This window comes from Natator depressus, chromosome 2, assembly GCF_965152275.1.
Source record: "Natator depressus isolate rNatDep1 chromosome 2, rNatDep2.hap1, whole genome shotgun sequence".
NCBI lineage: Eukaryota > Metazoa > Chordata > Testudines > Cheloniidae > Natator > Natator depressus.
In genome coordinates, this window is record NC_134235.1 from 94,587,548 (window position 1) to 94,610,636 (window position 23,089).

At 41.4% G+C, this 23,089-nt stretch overlaps 1 protein-coding gene across 2 annotated transcripts in view; it reads left to right on the forward strand.

Annotated features, from left to right (window-relative positions):
* Positions 1-23,089, forward strand: part of DOK6 (docking protein 6) — a 423,151-nt gene that overhangs the window by 198,902 nt on the left and 201,160 nt on the right. For both annotated transcript variants that reach the window (XM_074944708.1, XM_074944709.1), the window contains exon 3: positions 13,226-13,340. In XM_074944708.1, coding sequence (XP_074800809.1) covers positions 13,226-13,340 — 115 coding nt within the window. The remainder of the gene's footprint in view (positions 1-13,225; positions 13,341-23,089) is intronic.

Sequence of the window (23,089 nt, forward strand, 5' to 3'; positions counted from 1 at the left end):
CCTTGTAGGATCCCACAGGGCTCAGTCCTGGATCCAGTACTATTCAATATTTTCATGAATGACTTGGATAATGGAGTGGAGAGAGTGCTTATAACATCTGCGGGTGACACTAAGCTGGGAGGGATTGCAAGCACCTTGGAGGACAGGATTAGAATTTAAAATGATCTTGGCAAATTGGACAAGATAAAATTCAATAAAGACAAGTGCAAAGAATTTCATTTAGGAATCTTACAAAATGGGGAATAAGTAGCTAGGTGGTACTACTGCTGAAAAGGATCTGGGGGTGATAGTGGATCACAAATTGAAACTTCTTCAAACATGTTAAGAACAGCTATAAAGAGGACTGTGACCAATTGTTCTCCATGTCCACTGAAGGTAGGACAGTAAGTAGTGGGTTTAAACCACAGCAAAGGAGATATAAGTTAGATATTAGGAAAACCTTTCTAACTACAATCTTTCAAAGGAGGCTGTGGAACCCCCATCACTGGAGGCTTTTGAGAGCAGTTTGGACAGAAAACGGTAAGGGATGGTCTAGGTTTACTTGGCTTCAGTGAAGGGTGTTGGACTTGATAACTTCCCAAGGTCCCTTGAGTCCTACATTTCTATAATTCTATTTATTGTTTTTGCATGTCTTCATTATCTGTTTTTGTTTGTCATAGGGCTTTATTTTCTAACTATAATTTAGGCCTTCACTGTGGAGCAGTGAGATGTTTAAATATATCATTTTAGGATCATGTTCCTGGATTTGAGTAATATACACAGACAAGATTTATTTGCATAAATGAATACTGCAGCTGAACTCTTTTGTAACTTTGCAAGGCATATATTAAGACATTTCTCCACTCCCCTGTAAATCTCAATTCCACAGTATAACCTGGCTGAATAAGAAAGTAATTTTAGTAGAGTATTAAGTAGACAAAATGGAAATGAACTCATTTCAGTGTGATTGGTTCAGCTATTAGTTAGTCATCCCATTTTGTATCTGTGCAATTCACTGCATCTCCTGGTATGTAGGATTTTACATTTATTATAATCAAATCTCTTATTGTTGCCTGTAGACCCCACTGCTCTATTATTAATTATGATTATTAATACAATACAGTATTAACAATATGTTCTGTGCTTCACAGACAGATATGAAGACTATCAGTGTATTGATCCATCTATTTACCTGTATATCCCGTCACCATAATAACAAAGCACCTGTCCTGAAAAATGTACAGTTTATGCAGAGATATAAATGAAGTAGGTGTAACCAAAAACAGTGCAACTGAATGGTGAAGTTAAGAATGTATGTTGTTAATTCCCTGTTTTTTGTGTGATTGGGTTTTTTTTTTTGCATAATAGATTTTTTTTATAGTAGATTAAAGGGGATGGATGGTGAAGCTCATATCACCAGTTTGGCTCTGTGTTGTGAACATAAGAATGGCCAATACTGGGTCAGACCAAAGGTCCATCCAGCCCAGTATCCTATCTACTGACAGTGGCCAATGCCAGGTGCCCCAGAGTAGTGAACCTAACAGGTAATAATCAAGTGATCTCTCTCCTGCCATCCATCTCCGCCCTCTGACAAACAGAGCCTAGGGACACCATTCCTTACCCATCCTGGCTAATAGCCATTAATGGACTTAACCTCCATGAATTTATCCAGTTCTCTTTTAAACCCTGTTATAGTCCTAGCCTTCACAACCTCCTCAGGCAAGGAGTTCCACAGGTTGACTGTGTGCTGTGTGAAGAAGAACTTCCTTTTATTTGTTTAAACCTGCTACCCATTAATTTCATTTGGTGGCCCCTAGTTCTTATATTATGGGAACAAGTAAATAACTTTTCCTTATTCACTTTTTCCACACCACTCATGATTTTATATACCTCTATCATATCCCCTCTTAGTCTCCTCTTTTCCAAGCTGAAAAGTCCTAGTCTCTTTAATTTCTCCTCATATGGGACCCGTTCCAAACCCCTAATCATTTTAGTTGCCCTTTTCTGAACCTTTTCTAATGCCAGTATATATTTTATGAGATGAGGGGACCACATCTGTACGCACTATTCAAGAAGTGGGCGTACCATGGATTTATATAAGGACAATAAGATATTCTCTGTCTTATTCTCTATCCCTTTTTTAATGATTCCTAACATCCCGTTTGCTTTTTTGACTGCCGGCAGCACACTGCGTGGACGTCTTCAGAGAACTATCCACGATGACTCCAAGATCTTTCTCCTGATTAGGTGTAGCTAAATTAGCCCCCATCATATTGTATGTATAGTTGGGGTTATTTTTTCCGATGTGCATTACTTTACATTTTTCCACATTAAATTTCATTTGCCATTTTGTTGCCCAATCACTTAGTTTTGTGAGATCTTTTTGAGGTTCTTCACAGTCTGCTTTGGTCTTAACTATCTTGAGCAGTTTAGTATCATCTGAAAACTTTGCCACCTCACTGTTTACCCCTTTCTCCAGACCATTTATGAATAAGTTGAATAGGATTGGTCCTAGGACTGACCCTTTGGGGCACACCACTAGTTACCCTCTCCATCCTGAAAATTTACCATTTATTCCTACCCTTTGTTCCCTGTCTTTTAACCAGTTCTCAATCCATGAAAGGATCTTCCCTCTTATCCCAAGACAACTTAATTTACGTAAGAGCCTTTGGTGAGGGACCTTGTCAAAGGCTTTCTGGAAATCTAAGTACACTATGTCTACTGGATCCCCCTCGTCCACATGTTTGTTGACCCCCTCAAAGAACTCTAATAGATTAGTAAGACATGATCTCCCTTTACAGAAACCATGTTGACTTTTGCTTAACAATTTATGTTCTTGTATGTGTCTGACAATTTTATTCTTTACTATTGTTTCAACTAATTTGTCCGATACTGACGTTAGACTTACCGGTCTGTAATTGCCAGGATCACCTCTAGAGCCCTTCTTAAATATTGGCATTACATTAGCTATCTTCCAGTCATTGGGTACAGTAGCTGATTTAAAGGACAGGTTAGAAACCACAGTTAATAGTTCCGCAATTTCACATTTGAGTTCTTTCAGAACTCTTGGGTGAATGCCATCTCATCCCGGTGACTTGTTACAGTTAAGTTTCTCAATTAATTCCAAAACCTCCTCTAGTGACACTTCATCTGTGACAATTCTTCAGATTTGTGGGTTTATTATCTCTCCTATTTCGATGTCATTTTCAAATATGATCACAATTGAATTCATACCAAAGACACACCCAATGAAGACATGGGAGTGGATGTTTAAGGTGCTTGTTCTTGTGTAGTGTCTTTTTGGATGGGGGGGTTAGTTTGTCTAAAAAGGCTTTGGAAACCCTTACAGACAGAGGCAACACCATGTGCTCCCCCAGAGTTCTGCCTTATATTTTTATTTGTATTTCTTTTTTTGCAGGGAGTGGGTTCTAAATATGTGATTGCACAGTAGTTTATTTCAAAACAGGGATGTCAGCAACAGCGAGCTGTCCCCCTTTACCCTTTGTCACCCTGGTGCTGACCTACAGCGACCCTCCAGCCACAACGGGGCTTGTGCATGGGAGGCAAATGCCGCACTTGCCAGAGGCTTGCAGGGGCCCGTGAGGCCGGGCGCCTGCCCCGATGTATGTTCGTGTCTTGCACAGAGACCTGGGGGGGATTTAACCAGGGCCACAGGGTGGCTAATGTGCAAGAGTCCCTGGCTGTGGGGGTGGGGGAGAGACAGGGGGGCTTGGAAGCCACATCTGGAAACCACCCAGCCTCCAAGGGCTTGGGGCAGGGCTGGGGCTGCCCAACTCCTGTGTATGGGTTTCTTGTTGACTCAGAGCCGGCCCTACACAGCAGGTGGTGCCCCTCCCCTCCCCACACACACACTATCAAGAGTTACACATCATCTCTGCATAAAGAATGCTAGGTTGTGCTATCAAAAATTTCAAGACTTCCATATGTTTAATCCCTGTAACAGAAATAGCTCTATATACCATCTGAAATTGGTCTTTGGACAGCATTATGAGACATTGCATCAGAGACCTGGCTTGAAAAAGAACAAGATTCTGGATTCAGAAACATCACTAGACATAATAGAGATCAGTCAGTGCTGCAGAAACAAGGGCCATATTACTGTGAAATAGATACTGACTTAATAGAAAAATCGGCAGTAGTGTTAACTCGTACACTAATATGTAGTGGAGTACCAATAGATGATCATAGTGACTGATCACTAGAACAAAATTACCCATTCTAAACAACAACAAAAACATTCTGGGGATACCTAAAGTAGCTTGACTATGCATTAGGCTGGCCAGTCGACATTGTTTACACGAGGGATAGAAGTAATAATCTAGTGTGCAAGCTTTCTGAAGTGGGCCAACTCATGGCTTTTGATTTATAATGTAAGGAAAATACTCTTAATATTAAGTTTTTGTCACAGTCATAGGAACACCAGTGTCCTGATGACTGTGAACCTGAGTGTCCGTTGAACAAGAAAGCAAAAACTTTACTTTTTTCCATGTATTTTTTTCACAGATTCGTAGGCAATGAGGCTAGGAAAGACCATTCAGTTGAACAAATTGAATGTGGCAGAGCTACTTTTTGATGAATGTGGTAGTGCTTGTTAATATATATTGCTCTATATCCCAAAATGTGTTATAGGATTTCTGAGATGACCAGGTGGAATGTCAGGAGGAGCATCGTTTCAACACTTCCCCTCCCCCCACAATCACAAGACCAGTGATTGCAAGCTGTTAGGGCTGAATTGGTCTAACTTCCAAACAATGGAGCAACTATCACAAGGGCATTCTCTTAGATGGCCTGACAGGTAGAGTGGGGAAAAAACAATCTGAGGTAAAAGAAAGACTTCATACTAGGCCCTGTAATGAAAGCCATTGAGAAATATGAAAGAGACAAGGTGGTTCTGTTATTGAACCAAAATCTGTTGGTGGGAGAGACAAGAAGTTGGTCCAATAGAAGATATTACCTCACCCACATCTCTCTATTGTCCTGGAACCAACACAAGTACAACAACATTGCATATTTTGAGAAATATAATTGCGCACAGGCACACACAAGGATGAGAAAGAGGAGTTTTCATGAGAGTGGGTGTCAGGGACCACAGCCAGACAGTCATGTCCATAGAGGGACTGGAGAAGGAGGTCGAGCCACAGTCAATAACCTGGATCCAGAGCTGAAGGGGTGGGGTCAAGCCATAGTCTGGAACCAGGACCTGGGGCCCAGGGTCAAGTCACAGAAAATAGTCAGGAACCAGGGGCAGGCTGAGCAATCTGCTTGTTGATATCCACGTTTCCATGGCAGGTCCATAGCTGTGCTTGCACAGCCTCTTCTCACCACAGGCCCAAGAGATCCAATATCTCTTGTCTACTCCAGGCTAGAGCATGTCTGGAGCACGTAGCTGGCATGGTCAGCTGGGCAGATGCACACAACAACGGAGAGCTGCTAGACAGGAAATCAGGAAAAGGAATTTCAAAAAATTGTGGGTCTTTAAAGGAGAGGGGTAGCTTCCAGTCTGCATAACCCTTGGGCAGTAGAGTTCACAATGGTGACCAGAGCAGTCAGTGTTGGGCATTGTGGGACAGCTGCTGGATGACTATTAGGCTTGGCACAGGTAACACAGTGTCTACCTATCAGCTATGTTGATCTCTGTACCTTGACCTTGGCTCAATGCTGCTTGGGGAGGTGATATTACTATATTGGCCTAATAGGCCACTTACAGCAGTGGAAGACAAATTTAAGTGTGGACACAAGCAGAACTAGATACTTAAGATCTTGCACTTAGCACACTTGAGTACAGAGGCATAAGTTGCTTTCTACTGGCTTTCCAGATTTTGATGCTAGGAGCAGTCATGAACTTATCTAGTCCTCAGTACAAGTTGAGCTGCCAGGAGAAGCTGATGAAGAGCTAGCAATACTAACTTTCTGACAGTGATATAAGGATAATCCCCAACAGGCTTTTAAAGACAAATTTCTGTCCCTTTTTGCATTGCTGAAAGAGGGCTGAGGACCTGACCCATTATGAACAGAGGGAATTACTAAAGTACCAGAAGCAAAATGATGTGAAAACTGGATTCTTTTCTTTTATAAGGTGTAAGGGCTCTGGAACCGGAGGGGCCATGGCCCTCTCACTTTTGAAAGTGGACAGGCCTGGCCCGTCCACATTTTGCCATGGGCCATCCCACCTCGCCAGCAGCTGGAGCCCAGCCAGGGATTCTGGGCAGCATGGGGCACCACAGACCCTCCACCTGCAGTGGCTGAAGTGCGGGGGCAGAGAGCACCCCATATCCCTGCCCCCAGGGCCCCTCACCCAGTTACCATGGACAGGCTGTGGCTCCAAGGCCCCATCCCTTGGCTGGAGCCGGGTTGGGGAGAGCTGTGCAGGAGCCACAAACCCTGAGCAGGGGGGCTGCTGGGCATGGACAAGAGCTGGGGGATGCTCTTGTCCTCCCTACCCCAGGCAGGTGGAGGGTCCATGGTTCCCAGCCTGCTCCAGCTTCCAGCTTGGCTGGGGGTGGGGCCACGGAGGGGGCAGAGACCCACCCAGGGTCCCACACACTTTTGGGAAGGCTCCACCACCATTGCTAAGGTGATTCTTGTTGCATCAGTTAACTGGACAGTTTCGTCTGAGATTGATGTCAGTCAAAGATTAAAGAATGCAGGAAACATCTTGACTCTTTTTTTTTTTCAGTTTTGTTCATTTTATGCACTTGGCAGTACTTTGAGTATGGTCACTCTCACTATTTCTCTGTAGTCAGTTTCACTTGTGTAGCCTTTTGGTCAGTTTGCCCCAATATTTGTGTGGGAATCTCATACCCCAATGGGTGAGAAATACTTTTAAAAAATGAAAACATGTGACTTGAAAACCTCAAATGTCATTAGGAGGGGTCAGGAGCAGTTGGGAGTACCTGAAAGTAATTGTAACTCCACTTTCGGAAAATGGCTGGATTTCAAATAGGCAATGTCCCTTTAGTGGGAAGAGAAGTAGCTGTTTAAAAAATTCAGTAGTAGAATTCTTTTTATTGACCAAGAAAAATCCTGAGAACAGGTTCTAAACCTTGAAAGGTTTCTAATAACAGAAATCTATACAGGGGAAACATTTGTAATTAAATACAAAACAACTCCAAATATTTTTTACGGTGTTGAAAATAGGCCCATTTCCATAGAAAATTTCATGAATTTTATGGAAAAAATAAGCGCATTTTCTACATGAAATTATGCATTATTCAACAACCAATTAACCCCCTGCCCTGTACAACCAATATGAGTGGCAGGAAGCCCACGACATTCTAGGAATCAAAATCCCATGAAACCAAATGTGAATTTCATGCAGCTGTACTTGACCCACCAAAACAAGGAACTTTACAAACAGTCTGTTGAAAATCTGGAGAACCATGGTGGCTCAGTGCTGATCATAGCACATTGTAAAGGACAAAGAGAATGTGGCAGAAAATGGTCCCCCATTGCCCTGCTTCTAAGGTGTGTATCTGAGTCCCATGAAAATCAAAGGTTTCAGAGTAACAGCCGTGTTAGTCTGTATTCGCAAAAAGAAAAGGAGTATTTGTGGCACCTTAGAGACTAACCAATTTATTTGAGCATAAGCTTTCGTGAGCATCCGATGAAGTGAGCTGTAGCTCACGAAAGTTTATGCTCAAATAAATTGGTTAGTCTCTAAGGTGCCACAAGGTGAAACACTGGAATGCGTTACCTAGGGAGGTGGTAGAATCTCCTTCCTTAGAGGTTTTTAAGGTCAGGCTTGACAAAGCCCTGGCTGGGATGATTTAACTGGGAATTGGTCCTGCTTCGAGCAGGGGGTTGGACTAGATGACCTTCTGGGGTCCCTTCCAACCCTGATATTCTATGATTCTATGATTCTAAGTACTCCTTTTCTTTTTATGAAAATCAAAGCATTTCTTCCCAGTGAGTCAAACAGAAGGACTCACCCCCTGCTTACTTCCAGTTGGCAATGTTGAATGCTACTCTGTGTGTGACTGACACTGTTTTTTCTATTGCTGATGTATTTTAATACAATTATTTGTTGCATGATATAATTTAATATACTGATTAGTATGAGAGACAAGTAAAATCTTTTGCTTCTGTGTGGATGGCTAAATATATCTTCAGAGTTTTGTTGATAGTAGCCTCTGAACAAAATTTGAGTTACTATCAAAATTCTTATATAGTTTCGGTGCCTAGATTGGAGTATTTTTTTAATCTATTTTTTTATCAAAGGCAGCTCAGGAACTATTTACTGCAGGATCATTTTGATAATCTTTAATCCTCAAGTGATAAAGGAAAAAATCACTACCTAGCATAACTTGTATCTCTGGCTGAAGGGTTGTTTAAAGAGTTCTTGATGCAGTTTATGAATCTTGTCACCATTCAAAGCTTTTGAAGATTATTATCTAGTATTTCCTTTCCTCCTGCTCCAGAGAGAGAAATCTTCCATTGTTCATTTAGTGCATATTATATTGGGTTTTTCTGAATGTTGTTCTCATAACCATTTATACAGATACATCCAACACCGTCTACTTCATATGCTTTTCCCCATTTAATTAGGGTCATCTATATTTCTTTCATGTTATAGTGTTACTTATCTATTTAGATTCTGAACCCCTAATCTTAAGTCAATGGCAGTTAGGCACCTTTGAAAAACCTCACTAGCCACATATCTGCATCCTAAACACCTTTAAAATTATAGGCCCAACTTTTCTATCCATAGTGAAAAGTACCTGAGATTTCACACTTCCAAGGCTACAAATCCTCCAAAGCCACATCTGTCTAAACTACATCTTCACTCCCGCACCAATAAATAACCAGATCGCTAGCTTGGGTGGGGTTTAGAGAAGTCTGGGAAGAGAGAAAGCCACTCCTTCTCTCGAATGATCCTCCCACCTGCATTTTGGCCGTAGTCCTGGTGCTAGATTGTGAGGGTTTTCTCCGCATCACTGGCATCCAAGTGCCCTGTGGTGAAGTTGAGAGGGGCTCAGAGTATGGGTGCAACTTATTTCCCCACCCCTCTGTCCATGGATTGCTGATAATAAATAATTTAATAAATTCAGACCAATAATCACACACTGAGAACTAACCTACACCTCAGTTAGTTAATTTGGACTCTCTCCACTCAGTCAAACTCATGATTTCTGAGCTCTAAATCCTATTCCTAATTAATGAGCCTGGGAGTTTATCCACTCTCCTATCTTGTAGTGAATTAGTTTTGGGTTCCCCTTCATTTATTAAATTCTGGCATCTTCCTGCCCTTCAGTTATTGGATTCTGCACTTCCTCCCCTCCCACCATTAATTAATGCATTTTCCCCCTTTCCTTCTTTGCGGCGCCTCTCTGGAGGCAACAGGTGTCAGTAATTGAGCACTACAAATTAGTGGATACTTTTGACCATAATCTCTATATGCTTCAGCTCCCATTTGTAAAATGGGATTGTCATAAATATAAAGGGAAGGGTAAACACCTTTAAATCCCTCCTGGCCAGAGGAAAAACCCTTTCACCTGTAAAGGGTTAAGAAGCTAAGATAACCTCGCTGGCACCTGACCAAAATAACCAATGAGGAGACAAGATACTTTCAAAGCTGGGGGGGGGGGGAGACAAAGGGTCTCTCTCTGTGTGTGATCCTTTTGCTGGGACCAGAGCAGGAATGCAGGTCAGGACTCCTGTAAAGAGTCAGTAAGCAATCTAGTTAGATATGTGTTAGATTCTGTTTTGTTTAAATGGCTGAGAAAATAAGTTGTGCTGAATGGGATGTATATTCCTGTTTTTGAGTCTTTTTGTAACTTAAGGTTTAGCCTAGAGGGATTCTCTATGTTTTGAATCGGATTACCCTGTAAGGTATTTACCATTCTGATTTTACAGAGGTGATTCTTTTATTTTTTCTTTAATTAAAAGTCTTCTTTTAAGAACCTGATTGTTTTTTTTCATTGTTCTTAAGATCCAAGGATTTGGGTCTGTGTTCACCCATGCAAACTGGTGAGGATTTTTATCAAGCTTTCCCCAGGAAAGGGGGTGTAGTGCTTGGGGGGATATTTTGGGAGGGATACGTTTCCAAGTGGGCACTTCCCCTGTTCTTTGTGTAACACTTTGGTGGTAGCAGCGTTTAAGTAAAGCTGGTAAGAATAAGCTTAGGGGGTCTTTCATGAAGGTCCCCACATCTCTACCCTAGAGTTCAGAGTGGGGAAGGAAACTTGACAGGGATAATACCATCCCCTCACCTCACGGAGGTGGGGGAGTATTGTGAATATTAAATGAACTCTTTATGAAGTACTCAGATATTATGGTGATGAGCGCCATAAAAAAAACTGAAGAAATGAATAATTATGTCTGCAGAGCAGTGTTCGATTGGTGTGCAGTACATAAGATCTAGGGCCACATGTTGAACAATGAAGATAAAACAAAATATTGAATAGCTGTTTGTTCAATGAGCAATGTCCATCCTGTGCCCAGAGGCAGGGGTCTTCTGGAATATATAGTATGTGCTGATGTAGTTGAAAACTGTATCATAATGGATACTCACAAGGGGGCTAATTAAGGTTGCACAGGTAACCTTAATTCTGCATTTCCTAACTTTCGAGTGCTTGACTTTACGACCTTAGTCTAAGTCTACATGAGAAACTTTTGCCGGTATAGTAATGTCAGTTAGGGTTTTGTTTTGTTTTTTTAACAGCATTACTAAAGTGGCAAAAATCCTAGTGTAGACACAGCAAAAGCAGAGATTTTTTGTTTTGTCGGTAGAGCTTATTTTATTTGGGGAACCAGTGTAATCTATAGGTTTCAGAGTAGCAGCCGCGTTAGTCTGTATTCGCAAAAAGAACAGGCGTACTAGTGGCACCTTAGAGACTAACAAATTTATTTGAGCCTAAGCTTTCATGAGCTACAGCTCACTTCATCGGATGCATTCAGCAAAGGAACCTTTTTTCCAGTATCAGTGTATATTCACTAGGAGGGGTTGCCAGTGGAGACTAGGTCTCAGTAATGTTCTTTTAACATAGTTCTTCTGTGTACAACTTCCAAGGTTTTTATGAGAACAAATGGGGGGAAAAACCCTGAAATTCCATCATATGGCATCATATTGACCCCCACATGGTTCATCAGCAGGGTTGGAACCTTTAGAACAACCACGCAGACCTCTGCCACTTGACCTAAAGAGTAACTGATAGCAGGAGTAGGTTTCCATTTTGTCTTTGGACCACTGCTAGAGAGAGATGGGACCCTTTGCCAGTGAGTTTGACAGAAATTTGCTGACAGTAAAAATTTGATGAGTCTTAAGGAATCTGGCATTCTGTTCCAGGCAGCGGAAGTGAGTGTGCTCTAGTGGGCACAAACCCTGGTGCACCATCCTCTCCAACCTGTCTTTGTGCCCGTCTTATTTCTTCACTCCCCTTTTCGTCTTGTTCCAGTCCCATTCACCTTGCCTATCCAGTCCCAGACCCCACTCCTCAGGCTTCTCATCCCAGGCACAATCTCCTTGCCTCGTCATGACTTGTCCTGTTCCCCATCCCTATCTCTACAAATTTTTATCATCCTTATTGCTTAACAATTCGAATCTCCCTCCCTGGATTCCTCATCCAATCTTAATGTCCCCCCAACTCCTTATCCCAGTCTTCCCAGCCAGTCCTAGTTCTTCCCCTTTATTCTAGTTCCTCATCAGATCTGCCTGTCCTCCATCTTCACGTTCTCCCCTCCCCACTCCATGGTTCTTGGTCCCAGTCTCTTTTTCTAGCCATTCCAGTTTCCCTCCAACTCCTCACCAATCTGTCTCCCCTATCACCTACTGAATTCCAATCCAGTCACCTTGCCCAACCAGTCATATTCTTCCCCAACTTCCAACCCAGTTTCCCTCTCTTCCCCTACTACCAGCCTTCAGTACCACTCTCTACCCTCTCTCATCCTGATCATTTTCCTTCTGCAATCTACTGCTCCCAGCTGGTCTAGCTCCTGTGACCTCTGCATTCTGGGCATTGGGAGTAGGGGTGTCATTGCTTTCATGAGACAAACTCCCTTCTCTCAGGTCCGGAGTCCAGACCCTCACAGCCCATAGCAACCCAGACAAGCAAGTGTAGGGAAGGTCCTTTGTATCCCTGGGCTGGAACATGCTCAACATGAATAGAATTTTTTTAGAGTTTAGCAGCTAAAATCTTTTAAGTCTCTACTGAACATGTGTAAAAGGGAATTTTTTCAAATGCTTATAAATTGGCCAAATTTGGGCAGATTTTCATGTGGACAGTAACAGGCCCATTGCTGACATATAGGCCATCTCCCTGCCAAATTTCTAGTCCTTGAATGTGAGTGCTAGAGCTGTCCATAGAAAAGGGCTCCAGAATTTTGTTGTTATGGGTAAAATCCTTAGCATCTTTTTTTTATAAATGGCTGAACTGTTTTGGCTGAAAATTTTCAAAACAATTCAGCATGAGGGAGACACCTGGCCTGGAAAATTTCAGCCTAAATGGTTAAAGTTTCACAAAGTTATGAGGAACTAAAATCAGGGCCTTGTAATGGGAAATGCTACTTAATAGGCAGTACTAGTAGTACTCATATTTTTCTGGGTATTTTTCTCCCATTTAGTGTTAATTGAAGATATCCATGAGAATTAAATGATGGGAAAATATATATTGCGTTGTTTATGCAATTAATTTATTATATTATGGCTAATGTCTTCTTGCTAAGTGTTTCCTGGACCTTCTCAATTTTTGGATCCATAGTTGAAGTTAGAATTATGACTTTCTAGTTTTGACAAGGACAGCACTGGAGCTACCAATTCCACTTTAAAGATAAATGACACAGTGTCAGTATGAAGGTGTATGGTGTTAATTGGTACAATGAATTGGCTGCTTCCCTTGGCTAATAAGATACTGCTATTTCTTTAACAGCAACATACTGGCTACAAATTCTGCAACAGATTTGCCAATTTTTATGTTCACAGAAGTTTGTTGTATTATAGGGAGAGTACAAAGCCAGTGTAGATGAAAAAGAATATGTTAATACTTTTTCATGCACATTCTCATAAAATGAAAAAAAAAATAAGACCCATATATTTTTGACAGAAGATAAATTCTGTAGACAATTCTGCAGCTGTTGACTTGACACACTTGTATATTGTTTCTCAGCTACAAGAAAATGAATTCAGATGGCTATCCGACAATGTGGTGATTGTAGTGAAAACTGAACATCTGGGGTGAGTGTTCTGTACTATTTATACACTGGTCTAAAATATGTTTCTCTTCACTTCAAGGTAACTGAGCTTCACAACATCAAAAACATAACCAGACTGCCTAGAGAGACAAAGAAGCATGCAGTGGCAATTATTTTTCATGATGAGACATCAAAGACATTTGCCTGTGAGTCAGGTAAGCAATTACTACCACATCTCCAGCTTCAGGAAATCAAGCTGTATATGAAACAATGACTCAGAAGATGGATTAAGATACAGCAATAAATAGTAAGCCTTATGTTAAAGGGAATGTGTTGCATTTTTTTAAAGTAACCAATACTGGAAGTTTTGATTGTGTTGTTGTTTACAGAGGTTTTGGTGATGATTTATTATTTGTCTTTGTCTGGGTTTTGTGCCCAGATGGTCCAGAAACTCTTGAGGTTTTCAGCTAAGCTTGTAGAACAAGTAAACATACCTATGGGACATTATTAAGGCAAGCAGTGACATGGATTCTGTTTTTTGCCAAGTGTTGCTATAAGCATTTGCTAGGGGAGTGATGCTGTCACGCAAAAGAGAGAGGCAAAAAACAATTAAAATCTCAAGACACTTTAAAGCCAAACTTCAAGCAATTTATGTATTGAACAGTTACCTGGCATGATGAATGAATAAAGTTCTAAGTGTATTTGGGTATTGTGGTTCATAAAATCACCTATCATTAGTGAGACACCAAATGCTTTGTATTTTCAAAGTACACTAGCTTTCTTGTTTTGAAACCACACAAGTATATGACTATATCCACTTAAAAAAATGATTTAAGTCTTTAAAGTTGCACATTTCTTATTAATTGATAACACACATTTGTTTAAGTTGTACTAGATTGTTTAAAGCTATACATTTCCTTAATTATTATTAAACAATATACAGTACCATGAATGCACGTAACAGAGCATTACAGACAAATAAAATGACATTCTGTAAGAGCAGACAGTCTAAATTAGACATAACACCACAAAGGATAACAATAAATATTGGGAAGGGAGATTGCAAAAAGGCAATATAGCATTGGATATGCACATTTAGGCCCCAGTCATGCAAACATTTATCCATGTGCTTAACTCCATTCACATGAGTAGTATCCATAAAACTACTCAAAATCAGAGGGATAACCTGACAGAGAAGTGAATTTTAAGGTAAAAGGGGAAAAAAATTGCTGTGGCTTTCTAGGATCCAGTTCAGGGGTATCAGCAGCAAAGGTAGATAGGTGGTATGTGTCAGTGAGTCTATTAGTTTTATTTATCTATTTTAGAGTTAAAAAATAATAGACACCTATCCCAGACTCTAGGCCAGTGGTGGGCAACCTGCGGTCCACGGGCTGCATGCAGCCCATCAGGGTAATCTGATTGCTGCCCGACAGATATTTTGCTGACATTGACCATCTACAGGCACTGCCCCCGCAAGCTCCCAGTGGCCATGGTTCTCCGTTCCTGGCCAATGGAATCTGCGGGAAGCAGCAGGCCCCAGGGCCATGCTGGCTGCCACTTCCTGCAGCTCATGCTGGCCGGGAACGGTGAACCGCAGCCATTGGGAGCTGCGGGGGAGGCCATGCCTGGGGACGGCCAATGTCAGCAAAATGTCTTGCAGCCCACAATCAGATTACCCTGATGGGCCGCAGGTTGCGCACCATGGCTCTAGGCACCCTAACATAATTATACATAGAATTCAATTACATTAAATCTCAGCAACATTAAAATCAGTTCCACAGGAACTTGGCTCTTTGATTCTCTACTGCAGCTAGGAAGCATACCCTCAGCCTGTGGAAAACTGGGAAACCAATGGTTTATTTTCATGGGGGAAAAATGTGACTGAGTTTCTGTTCACTTATCTTGTTATCCATGGGGTGTGAATGAGATAATTTGTGCCTTGAAACAGGACAAGCTATGCAGTGACTGGGAAAAAGTAATAAAATGAACTATCAGGGACTGTCAACCTGTGACCTGAGTTATAGAATCATGGAATATTCAAAAAGGCCATTGTATCAACTTCATAAGTGTTATATGTATCTGCATGGGCTTCGGGGAGAGCTACAGTAGTTTCTTGCAGGAACTAAAATCACTGGGGAGTGATTAAAGCAAATCCAGAGGAGCCTCAACCCCTCTGAGCGAAACTGCATATTCTAATTTGACCTGGTTCAAAAGACTGCCAAACACAAAAAAACTGAAAATGATATAAAATGACCACCCTGATGTGGAAAGAAGGGCACTCTCACTCGTTCCAGATTTACCTGTCTAGCACCCAAAACAAACGTGTTGTCTGAGATTTTTGTGAATGTCTTGGTGACAAATGAAACCAGAGGGAAGATGGGTAGAGCGTTGGTGCTTGACGTCTCATGCTGAGACTGGTTGGTTGCAGTGTAAAGATTTTTAAAATTCTTATGCTATGGTTGTGTGGGAGGCAAAGTGGGAAAATAGTGGCAATTAGGAGTTGTTTTCTAAGCCACCTTATTTAACTACATTGTCAAGTCAATTATTTATCATTTTATAGTCTTATTAATATATATGGTTGAAGAGCAATGCCAACACAAAATGGGTATAAAATCTCCAGGCATGTGGCCAGACAGGGAAATTTGAAATTAGGGGAAAAAAAACTTTTTAAAAAATGTTACCAGTACCTCATAATACAGTATTATTCTCATATTTAATGCCTGAAGCTACAAAAGATAATTCTATTCTGATGATACAAAGCTCTAAAAGGGCATAAGTGACAGACCTTTATTAAGTCTTTTGAGAAACAGTTACATAATTCTTCCTATGAAAGTCATATAAAAGATAAAAGTGACTTGAAGGATCATCTTGGTGTTATTACTGTGTTCAATAAAATAAAAAAAATTGTTGGATGAATCAATTCTCAAGACTGCTGTACCAAACTACTCCAAATGGCATAATTTTTATTGTATTTTCAGGGCTCACTAACTGTGGTATTTTAAAACAAGTAGAAAAGCTGTTGTAGGAAATCTTCATAACTGTGTTTGTTTTTTAAATGAAAAAAAAAAAACCTGCATCATGGAATCCTGAATGTAATGTGTAGAAGCACTGGATTTAATGCTCTTTATTATGGGCAGAGCTGATAATATTTTCCCATTATAAAACCCTGTTTAGAGTTACATATGACTTTGCCAAACTTTAACTATTCAGGCTAAAATTTTCCATGTTGGGTGTCTGCATCAGACTAAAGTCTGTTGGCGAGTTTCACCAGAAATAGTTCAGACCGTATTTGGGGGTAGGAAGGAAGATTCTGACAAATGTTTTGTCGAGAAGCTGAACTTTCCTGTGAAAAACCACCCAAAATTGGCCAAGTTATGAGCCTCTGAAAATCTGTTTGAACAATCTCAGTAGAGATTTATTAGAGTTTGCAGATTCTTTCTTTAACATTTCTGTCTATAATTAGCACACGCAATCCTAGGGCTGCAGGTGCTGAGCAGAACTGTCACCGTGGTTGCTGCTCCTGGCTGCTGTTGCACTCGCCACAAGAACTGAGAGCAGGAAGACTCTCTCTCCTGTGCTTTCAGTGCTCCCCCTCCTGGGTCCCAGGCAGCATTGCGAGGAAGCTCCCAGACTCGAATGCAGAGTCAAGAGCCAGATTTCCAGCAGCATCTACTATTGTTATCAGTTACTGCATTAACTCAAGATTCAGAGGTCTGAATGAATCTAAATGTTCCAACCATGCTTATGACCCCTTTGGGTGTCAAGGTGATGCCACATGATGGAATATCCATTTGCACAGCTTCATAAAAAAACCCTAGAAAATTACATGCAAGAACATAAGAATGGCCACACTGGATCAGACCAAATGTCCATCTAGCCCAGTATCCTGTCTTCTGACAGTGGCCAATGCCAGGTGCTCCAGATGGAGGCACCCATCTGTCGGCCTGATGTTGCATCCCAGGAAGTATGCTGTCTATCAGGAAACCATGTCCTAGATGTTTAGATTGTCAAGGATCATCCAGCCCTCTGAATACTATCCCATGCTGCTCATCCATGTGGGCTCTAATGATACTGCAAGGTATGACCCTAAAAAGATCAGAAGTGACTACAAGGCTCTGGGAGTAAGGGTGAAGGAATTGGGGGAGCAGGTGGTGTTCTCTTCAATCCTTCCGATCAAGGGTAGGGGCCTAGGCAGAGACAGATGCATCCTGGAGATAAATGCCTGGCTGCAGTGATAGTGCCACCAGGAGGGTTTCAGCTCTCTTAATCATGGGATGCTGTTCCAGGAAGTAGGACTGCTAAGCAGTGATGGGGTCCACCTATCAAGGAATAGGGAAGAGTATATTTGGATACATACTGGCTAACCTCATGAGGAGGGCTTTAAAGTAGGTTCAAAGGGGACAGGTGACCAAAGCTCACAGGTAAGTCAAAAACATGGAGACCTGGGAGAAGGGTTGGAATTTGGTGGGAACATAGGCTGTTATAGCAGGGATAAAGGAGAGATAAGACACAGCTGGAGTGGGGGAATCAAATCAGTATCTTAGATGTCTGTATACTAATGCAAGAAGTATGGGGAATAAGCAGGAAGAATTTGAAATGCTAGTTAATAAACACAACTATGACATAGATGGCATCACAGAGACTTGGTGGGATAATATGTATGACTGGAATATTGGTATAGAAGGGTACAGCTTGTTCAGAAAGGACAGGCAGGGGGAAAAAGGGAGAAGGTGTTACCTTATATGTTAAAAATGTGTACACTTGAACTGAGGTTGAGATGGAAATAGGAGACAGACTTGTTAAAAGTATCTGGGTAAGAATAAAAGGGATAAAAAACAAGGATATGTCATGGTAGGGGTCTACTACAGACCATCTAACCAGGAAGAAGAGGTGGATGAAGCTTACTTTAAACAACTAACAAAATTATTCAAAGCACAAGACTTGGTGGTGATGGGGGAGTTCAACTACCCAGACATCTGTTGGAAAAATAATTCAGCAGGGTACAGATTATCCAACAAACTCTTGAAATGTATTGGAGACAATTTTCATTTCAGAAGGTGGGGAAAGATACTAGGGCTGAGACTGTTCTAGATCTAATTTTGACAAATAGGGAGGAACTGGATGAGAATTTGAAATTGGAATGCATCTTAGGTGAAAGTGATCATGAAAGGGTAGAGTTCATGATTCTAAGGAATGGTAGGAGGGAAAACAACACAATACGACTTCAAGAAGGAAGACTTTAGCGAACTCAGGGAGTTAGGTAAGATCCCATGGGAAGCAAGTCTAAGGGGGAAAACAGTTCAAAAGAATTGGCAGTTTTTCAGAGAGACATTGCTAAGGACACGAGCAAACTATCCCACTGCATAGGAAAGATAGGAATTATGTCAAGAGACTACCCTGTCTTAACCAGGAAAACTTCAATCATCTGAAACTCAAAAAAGAGTCCTACAAAAAGTGGAAACTAGGTTACATTGCAAAGGATGAATATAAACAAATAACACAAATATGTAGGGACAAAATTAGAAAGGCCAAGGCTCAAAATGAGATTAAACTAGCTAGAGACATAAAGGGTAACAAGAAAACATTCTACAAATACATTAGAAGCAAGAGCAAGACCCAAGGACAGGGTAGGCCCATTACTCAATGAGGTGTGTGTTGGGAGGGGAACAATAACAGAAAATGTGGAAAGGCAGAGGTGCTTAATCACTTCTTTGTTTCGGTTATCACCAAAAAAGTTTAGTAGTGATTGGATGTCTAACATAGTGAATACCAGTCCAATGAGGTAGGATCAGAGGCTAAAATAGGGAAAGAACAAGTTAAAAATTACTTAGACAAGTTAGATGTCTTCACGTCACCAGGGCCTGATGAAATGCATCCTAGAATACTCAAGGAGCTGACTGAGGAGATATCTGAGCCATTAACGATTATCTTTGAAAAGTCATGGAAGAAGGGAGAGATTCCAGAAGACTGGAAAAGGACAAATATAGTGCCAATCTAGAAAAAGGGAAATAAGGACAACCCAGGGAATTGAAGACCAGTCAGCTTAACTTCTGTACCTGGAAAGACAATGGAGCAAATAATTAAGCAATCAATTTGCAAACATTTAGAAGATAATAAGATGATAAGTAACAGTCAGCATGGATTTGTTAAGAACAAATTGTGTCAAACCAACCTGATAGCTTTCTTTGACAGAGTAACAAGCCTTGTGGATGGGGGAAGCGGTTGATGTGGTATATCTTGACTTTAGTAAAGCTTTTGATACTGTCTTGCATGACCTTCTCATAAACAAACTAGGGAAATACAACCTAGATGAAACTACTATAAGGTGGGTGTGACATTCTGTACCTCAGGGGAACACCCAGCACCCCCATGTTCATCCTTATAATATGATTGTGTAGTATCTAATGCAAAGTTTGTCATGTCAGGAATCTTCGGAAGGCTCATAATGTACTGAGCATTCTTGTTATGGTAATGTCATAGTAATCGTTGTTATACTAATGTTATAGTAATGTTCTAGGTTGTAATTTCATGTATATAGTTATGAGGCTGAAAATATGTCCTCGTAGCTTAAAGCAAGCCCAGACAAAAACTCTACAGAAGCAGAGGGGCAGTTCACACCTCATCAGGTCATGTATGGGACAAACTCAGCCCATCCTCATAGGAACAAAGGACACTGGCCTAGGCAACAACAAAGGATCTATTGAACTCTTGAGTGAGTCTCCCCCGTTCCTTTGGTCAGTTTGGGACTGCGATGAGGTAATGCTCACCTGACCCTGAAGGGGAGGGTCAAAGCCAAGAGGGAAGAAAGGACATGGTAAAAGGGAGAGTCATTTACCATGCTCTTCCTCTCTCTTCCACCTACATCTACAGACACCACACCAAGTGACTGAAGTGCTGATCAAAGGGGAGAGCCTGTCTGAAGGGCAACCAGCCAGCCTGTGGTGAGACACAGCTAAATTTGTAAGGGCATTGAAAGTGTTAAGATCAGCTTAGAATGATTTTGCTTTTATTTCATTTGACTAAATCTGACTTGTTATGCTTTGACTTATATTCACTTAAAATCTGTCTTTGCAGTTAATAATTCTGTTTGTTTATTTTACCTGAAGCAGTGCGTTTGGTTTGAATTGTGTCAGAGACTCCCCTTGGGATAACAAGCCTGGTGCGTATCAATTTCTTTCTTAAATTGATAAACTCATATAAGCTTGCAGCGTCCAGTGGCATAACTGGACAGTGCAAGACGGAGGTTCCTAGGGTTGTGTCTGAGGCTGGAGATATTGGCTAGTGTCATTTGGTTGCACAATCCAAGGAGCAGTTTACATGCTAGAGGCTGTGCATGAATAGCCCAGGAGTGGGAGTTCTCACATCAGAACAGGGTAAGGCTGGCTCCCAGAGTCAAGGATTGGAGTGACCTAGAAGATCACTGGTCTGGATAACACCAGAGGGGAACATCACAGTGGGTCCATAATTGGTTCAAAAACCATTCCCAGAGAGTAGTTATCAGTGCTTCACAGCCCATCTGTAAGGGCAAATTGAGTGAGGTCCCATAGAGATCAGTTCTGTTCAATATGTTCATCAATGATTTAGACAATGGCATAGAGAGTACACTTAGCAAGTTTGCGGATGATACCAAACTGGGAGGTGTTGCAAGAGGATAGAATTGAAATTTAAAATGATCTAGACAAACTGGAGAATGGTCTGAAGTAAATAGGATGAAATTCAATAAGGACAAATGCGAAGTACTCCACTTAGGAAGGAACAATCAGTTGTGCACTACAAAATAGGAAATGACTTCCTAGGAAGGAGTAGTGCAGAAAAGGGATCTGGGGGTCATAGTGTATCACAAACTAAATATGAGTCAACAATATAACACTGTTGCAAAAAAAGCAAACATCATTCTGGGATGTATTAGCAGGAGTTTTCTAAGCAAGACACTCTAATCTACTCTACTCTACTCTATGTTGATTAGACCTCAAGTGGAGTATTGTGCCCAGTTCTGGCACCACATTTCAGGAAAGATGTGGACAATTTGGAGAAAGTCCAGAGAAGAGCAACACAAATGATTAAACATCTAGAAAATATGACCTCTGGGGGAAGACTGAAAAGATTGACTTTGTTTAGTCTGGAGTAGAGAAGATTGAGAGGGGACATGATAACAGTTTTCAAGTGCTTAAAAGGTTGTTACAAGGAGGAGGGAGAAAAATTGTTCTGCTCAACCTCTGAGGATAAGATAAGACGCAATGGGCTATATTGCAGCAAGGGTGGTTTAGGTGTGACATTAGGAAAACCTTCCAGTCAGGGTGGTTAAGCACTGGACTAAAGTGCCTAGGGAGGTTATGGAATCTGCATCGTTGGAGATTTTTAAGAACAGGTTAGGCAAACACCTGCCAGGAATGGTTTAGATAATACTTATCCCTGCCCTGAGTGCAGGGGACTGGATTAGATGACCTCTCCAGGTAACTTCCAGTCCTATGGTTCTATGATTAAGTGTGTGTGTGGGAGAGGTAATTTGGCTGGCTGGCTGAATGAATGAAGGGAACAGTGCTTTATGGCTTGGGGGGGAGGGGAGAGAGAGAAGAGGTCAAACTGCTGCAAAAGGGGACAAGGGGCAGTGTGGCGAGATTGACTCATCCCCTGGGAACTGGATGTGCAGAAGGGTTTAAAAGGGGCAGCCCTGTGCGTGAAGTCCCCTTTTACATGGAGCAGGTGGAGGCAGCACTCACCCTCCCTCCCCTTTAGATGGTGAAATACCAGGTGTGGTCAAGATGTGCTGTGGGCATTGCACTAGCTGCCCCCTTTTTAGGGGGCCTGGGATGGAATTTTTCCCTTTCCACCAGATTGGCCTCGGTGGAGTTGGAGATTTTTTGCCTTCCCCACAGTGGGTTCGGGGAGGGCTTTGTTGACATGAAAGGAGGTAGGCCATATGTCGCAACTCATTATATAAGTGTAGGGCAAATGTCCAGTGCAGGTACTCCATAGGGAAGCTATACAGTGATTGGATAAATAGCTGCATTTTTTTCATTTCAGAGGTGGAACTTCATGGGCATTCCAAACTTACAAACAAATTTTTAGAGGTTGTTTTGTTTGAAAATAGAGAAAAAGACAAAACAAATATAAATGATTGTCTGATCATATCTTGAGTTACTTTTCCCAAGAGATAATCGGGTAGGCTATCTCAGCTTGAGCTACAGAAAAGAAAAAGCTATGGGCTTATGTGTATCTAGAGAGCACATCCTAATGTCTGACCCCTTTGTCTGACACAGCGGCAGGTCCCACCTTGACAGCATCTTTTTACGTTGTTCCTTTTGAAAAGATCCTGCTTCCCAGTGATGGGCAGGTGAGATTCAATTAACACTGACAATAGCCTTTGTATGCTGTGGATTTATCCTGGGGCGACATCCTGCTTCCCCCGCTCAACCAGTTCTAACTGGACTTTGTGTGCATACCTGCTGTAATATAGGCTTTAGTGAAATCTGGGCTCAGTAATCAAAGGTGAATGGTTCTGATACTGTGTTGGAATTGCTGTATTTATGGTATTTTGCGGCACCATTCAGTGTTCCAGGAAAAGGTATTCATTCACCTATTGTTTGGGCACACATAATGATCAAAAGTCAACTCTTTCCCCATCCCTTTTTCTAGTAGTTATAAAATACAACTGATAACTTTAGAGAATAGGGAAATACTTGGTCAGTTTTATAAAATGTCATTAATAATTGGTTCCAAACTATCACCTTAACTTTTCAGTGTAAAAAGGGAGATTCTTTCATATTCTTCATGTGAATTTTTTTTTCCAAGTTGTTCCACCTGGCCTTGTCATTATGGGAGAATATTGCTCTTTTTGTTTGTTTATTTAAGCTAGCCATCTAGAAAATTATGCAGAATTCTTTTAACAGTGAATACTGCACCTTTGGCCCACGCCGCTTCCCACAGCCCCCATTGGCCTGGAGCGGCGAACCGCGACCAGTGG